Source organism: Borostomias antarcticus, assembly GCF_949987555.1.
Source record: "Borostomias antarcticus genome assembly, chromosome: 12".
Lineage (NCBI taxonomy): Eukaryota > Metazoa > Chordata > Actinopteri > Stomiiformes > Stomiidae > Borostomias > Borostomias antarcticus.
The window spans coordinates 22,248,753-22,254,111 of record NC_140245.1 but is presented as its reverse complement, the minus strand read 5'-3'; the positions used below and the strand labels follow the sequence as shown (position 1 = coordinate 22,254,111).

At 44.0% G+C, this 5,359-nt stretch overlaps 1 protein-coding gene across 1 annotated transcript in view; it reads left to right on the top strand.

Annotated features, from left to right (window-relative positions):
- slc19a2 (solute carrier family 19 member 2) overlaps nucleotides 1–3,338 on the top strand; it is a 3,508-nt gene extending 170 nt beyond the window's left edge. The window contains exons 2-6 of the mRNA XM_084447019.1: nucleotides 735–1,292; nucleotides 1,949–2,195; nucleotides 2,302–2,494; nucleotides 2,708–2,849; nucleotides 2,936–3,338. Of these exons, the coding sequence (XP_084303145.1) occupies nucleotides 735–1,292; nucleotides 1,949–2,195; nucleotides 2,302–2,494; nucleotides 2,708–2,849; nucleotides 2,936–3,142 (1,347 nt within the window). The 3' untranslated portion in view covers nucleotides 3,143–3,338. The remainder of the gene's footprint in view (nucleotides 1–734; nucleotides 1,293–1,948; nucleotides 2,196–2,301; nucleotides 2,495–2,707; nucleotides 2,850–2,935) is intronic.
- Nucleotides 3,339–5,359: the final 2,021 nt, after the last annotated feature.

The window sequence follows — 5,359 nt, the reverse complement described above, 5'->3', positions numbered from 1 at the left end:
GTTAACATCAGTGCTAACGTTGCTCTGATTCAGGACGAAGACAGTTCGTAATCTAGAAGTTAATGTTAGCTTGTTCTAGCTACCATTACATTGCAAAGCTAGCTTTCCCGCTAGCTCAACTTGCAAAGAATGTATAAAGCAACTTTGTTGTTTACACTACTTGACCTACTAGTGCTAACTGCTAGTTGACATGTTACCCATAGCTACAGCGTGGCTAGCTACTCCTGATGAGCATATGGTAGCTAAGTATTTGTATGTTTTGGGCTAGTTTAGCTTGGTAAATTGTTTATGGTGTTGTTCAAATGGTATTAAATCGGCTATCTAAACGGGCTTATTGATGATGAGGAAGACCTCGCGAGTAGCCAGGTGTCTTCATCCTGATCACGTGTCTGGTCGCCATGTGCCCAGTATTTCAAAACATTTAATCTGGATCAGAATGATCCAGATTTTGTGATCCCTTTTTTGCTTTCCCAGATCAAATTGATTTAGTAGGTTTTGTCCTGGTTTTTCAAAGAATTTCCAGATAGGATCATTATGTGGTCTCTTAAAATATTTTAATCCGAAAATAATTGCTCGTTCTCTTTTGGCACCCGATTTATTCGAGAGAAGTCAATATAAATCAGTATAAATCAGTCAGAGTTCACAAAGCAAAGCCAAGGAATGGAGGAGTTAGTGGGAGAACAAGTGTCAATGTCGAATGCATCACAGAATGTGTTCCTTCTCGTTCTCTCCAGGTTGTAAATGAGATCTACCCGATATGGACCTACTCCTACCTGGCTCTTCTGTTCCCCGTGTTCCTCGCCACGGACTACCTCTGCTACAAGCCTGTGCTGGTCGTCCAAGCGGCCAGCTTTGTGGTGACCTATGTAATGTTGATAAAAGCCCAGGGTGTTGCGGCCATGCAGCTGCTGGAGTTCTTCTTTGGTCTGGCCACTGCCACGGACGTTGCCTACTACTCTTACATCTACAGTGTGGTTGACTCTTCTCAGTACCAGAGAGTGACTGGCTACTGCCGTAGCGTCACGCTGTTGGGCTCCGCAGCCGGCTCGCTGGCCGGACAGATTCTGGTCTCTGTGGGTCAGGTCCCCTTGCTCTACCTTTGTGTCATCACGCTGGTATCAGCCATTTTGGCTTTTACCACTCCCTGGTTTCTGCCCATGCCCAGTAAGAGCTTGTTTTTTCATCACAACCCTGGAGCTGGTGGGGGGGTGAAGCCAGATCCCCAGAATGCCCCCCCCCTGGATGAAGCTGAAGACTTGGAGAAAGTTCCTCTTAGTGTTAATGTCATCACGGTGAGTCTCTTGTTGAGCCATGTGTGGCAGATGTGCTGTTTGAGCTCCTTAGAAAAGCTGCCTCCCTCACAGACACGCATACAAACGATCACCCCCAAACCAACAGCTATGATTATGGCCTGTGCCCTAGGGACAGCATTCGAGTGACAAAACAGTGTCTTTAAATAGGGATTTCATAGAGTGATTGAGCCAATTCAGTGAAAGCAGGATTTATAATGGTATTTGTTTTCGACTCAAAGACAAAAAAGCCTATATAATGAACGCATGTACTGTACAGGTCATTATCAAAATTAAAAATATTTTATTTTTAATTACCTGTATTTATCCATTGAGACCAGGGTCTCTTTTTATATACTGTAGTCCTAATTATAAATATAATTATGAATAGAAAACAACCATGGGTATAACAATACAATAAAATAACTAAATAACCTAGATAGACAAGGCGCAAAAACTGACAACTGATCCACATTTATTTACAGTTTATTAGCCAAATCCCAACAGTAGAACACTCAAGGTGTCCCCAAAACGATGACTGTTTCCAAAGTTTGATAAGGAAGGAAGCACTTTCACCACTCCCTTAACAGCAGTGCAACCAGCTAGACCAGACACTCCTTACTCAACGCCTGTAACGCCTGTACCATTTCTTCACACAGGCCTCAAAGACTAGTGTTGGCGATGGCTCTAGCAACGGGCTAGCGGAAGTGTTGAGAGTTCTGTGGGAGGACTTCCTGCAGTGCTACTCATGCCGTGCTCTTCTGGCCTGGTCAGTGTGGTGGGCCCTGTCCACATGCGGATACTTCCAGGTGGTCAACTATGCCCAGGCCCTGTGGGAGAAGGTCCTCCCCTCCTATGATTTTGAGATCTACAACGGCTATGTTGAGACCGTCTCCACCTTGTTGGGTAAGGCTATATCCAAGAGATGTACCATATGTGGAAAAAATAATGTAGTGTCAACTTGTAAATGAGATAATGTGACATGTTGTGTTCCTTGGCTGCCCCTCTGTAGGTGCGTTGGCTGCCTTCGGCGTGGGCTTCCTCAGCATCTCCTGGCTGGTCTGGGGGGAGTTGGCTCTCTGCGTCTTCTCTGTGGTGATGGCTGTGGCCGTGTACGTCATGGACACAGTCAGAAACATCTGGGTGTGCTACGCTTCCTACATCGTCTTCCGGGCCACCTACATGCTGCTCATTACCATCGCCACGTGAGTAGGGCGGAGCTTCCCTGACGTTGGTCCCGTTCAGAACCCCCTTGGCCATTTGGCGCCCCAGGTGACCGCCTATCTCACCTACTGCATGCCTAGGACCAGCACTGAGTGGAGCTGGGATTTTTTCTAGACCATTGTACTAATTAGTGTCATTTAATTCAGCAGCTGTTACATGGCATTCAAAGAAAATGTCCTGTTCTGTGTCCCCAGTTATCAGATTGCCGCCAATCTGAGCATGCAGAGGTACGCGCTGGTGTTCGGAGTGAACACCTTCATCGCTCTGCTGCTCCAGACTCTGCTGACCGTGGTGGTTGTGGACACTGCTGGACTGGGCTTAGACGTTTTTCCACAGGTAAATTGTCTAAAGAGGAAACAATGTTGACACTATATGTCTTTGGGAAAGCATGTTCATGTTGAGCATGTTTCTATTTTTCACAGTTCCTCATCTATGCCAGTTACTTCACTGTGATCGCGGTGGTGTTCCTCCTGGCCGGCCTGTACAAGCTGGTGTCCAGGAGACGCCTCCAGGCTGATGGACAGTCTGACAGTACTGGAGAAACAGAGTCAGCTGACTGTGCTGGAGAAACAGAGTCAGACCCCCTCACTCAAGACTCCCCGTCACACACAGTGAGCAGCAACAGATGACGCGGACATGACTTAAGCCCTTCAAGGAGAAATACAGACACACAATACTTGAATGTCTTCTCTTGCGAAAGCACACCATGGATCTAGATCAGGGGTCAGCAACCTTTACTATCAAAAGAGCCATTTTTGGCCAAAAGATGAATACAAAATCAGACTGGAGCTGCAAAACATATTTGAGCCTTATAATGAAGGCAATGTTTCCCCTTAGATTTGTTTTCAGGCGTGGTGGTACATGCACCCAGGGGGGACTCATAAAGGGGGGGCAGGGGTGTCTGGGGGTCCAAGGGGGGAATCTTGAGCACCAAACACTACATTTCCTATATTCTGGTGAATTTCTATGCAGTCTGCTGCTATCTAACCTGACGCACCAGATAGTTTGCTTCGCATAATCATCTGGGAAATCTCCTTTGGTGTTGCTTGGAAAAGGGCAGACACTTTCAAAATGAGTTGGCAGGTGATTGGATGAACCATCTGTGTATCACCATCTATCACGCGCTAACTTCAACTGCTCCTCACTGTCGTCACGCCTTAACCCACCCTGCCTGTTTGTACTTCAAATTCCTCAAAACCAAAGCTGATTGGCGAGATCGTTTTCTGATCTGGCACAATCAGATCTTTATGGAGAGTATCCAGACTGATTTGAGAAAGAAACAGAATGTGAGCTCACAAATTCAGGATGGTCTCATGAGGCTAGCCGCTGTCTAGCTAGTTAGCTAACTTGAATGCCAACATGACCATTTATTTTAGTAAAAAATAAATGTAGGCTATTTAATAGTAATATATTTATTTAGTTATTCATCTAAATATAATGTTTGTGAAAGCCAGTGAGCCACTGTAGAGGGGCTAAAGAGCCGCAGGCTGCAGACCCCTGCTCTAGATGCTCTAACACTCTAACATGTCTAGAGATCATTTGACATGATTGATTGTGCTATTGGTTCATAGACTGGTTGGCCTATATTTAGGCAGTTTAATGAATGTTTTCCCTCATGTGGTCACTTGAAATTACTGCCTTAAAGTGTTGTTTGTATGACATACTTGTCATAATGACAATTCTAGCAACTACCAGTATAGCATAATTAATGAGTAAAGTTACATTCAAAACTCCTGGAAAGGTGTTGTGTACTGAAAGGTCATTGATTTTGTATCTGCTATGCCGATTTGCAATCTTTGCTTTGTGCCAAAAAGGTGTTATTTACCATATTGAGGTAAACATGGCAAAGACAACCGATCAACCAACGTATCTGAGAACTGTAAAATTAGAGGCTAGTCAATGCAATCACTGTACTGCTGCTGTTATCCCGTACTTGGCTCATATATCGCTGTGTTGCAGTATTTAAGAGTATCAGTGCTTCCCCTGGGGGGAAATGTTTGAGGAGAAATTAATTGCTGTGCGGTGATGAGAAATATTGAAGTAGACTATAGACCTTTTTAAACTTCAATTCTGTGCACTGAAAGTTGTCAAACTATAGATGGCTTCCTAATTTCACAACCTTAACCTTAATTCTGTGTTTGTAATTGTGAATGTTCATGTTTACTCTGTAGTTTCTCTCTTTACAACCACCATGTTCTTTTGGCACTTTTTTTATTTATTTTTTATATTTAATTTCTGTCAATCATGCTGTCAATCATTCTGTCAATCAACTGTAGTTTATTTTATTATACATATAATGTTACAGATCAGTGCGTTTCTGTTCACTTAGTAGGCCTATTAATTATGATTAATGAAAGCAATATTTTAATTAGGAATAATAAATGTTTCAAGCACTTAATTTGTGAGTCATCAATTTGAAATCCAGACAAGGGCGGAAAACGGTCTACGACTGTGGCCATCTGTTCATCTTATTGAAATCATAATCAGTCACTTTGGGAGGATATTGTTGGTTAAAAACGACATCACTCACTTGGGATGCTCATTGCGAGTTTTGAACAAGCCTCCAGATTCCCGCGCTTTCGCAATATTTTGTAATGACATCATGGAGATAACGCGCTCGCTTTCCCCGCATAACCCACCAATCACCGCGCAGTAAATCCATTCTGCAAAGCCAATAGGAGCGAGGCCTTTCACTGTTCCGCATAGATTTCATCCAATGATGTAGTTGTAACTTTGTGGGCCAATTAGGTGTGTTTTCTATGGTCGACTCTGCCAATCTGCGCATAGCCGAGCTGATAATAGAGGCCAATCACACACCGCGTGGCTTCCACACAGATGCGAGGGGT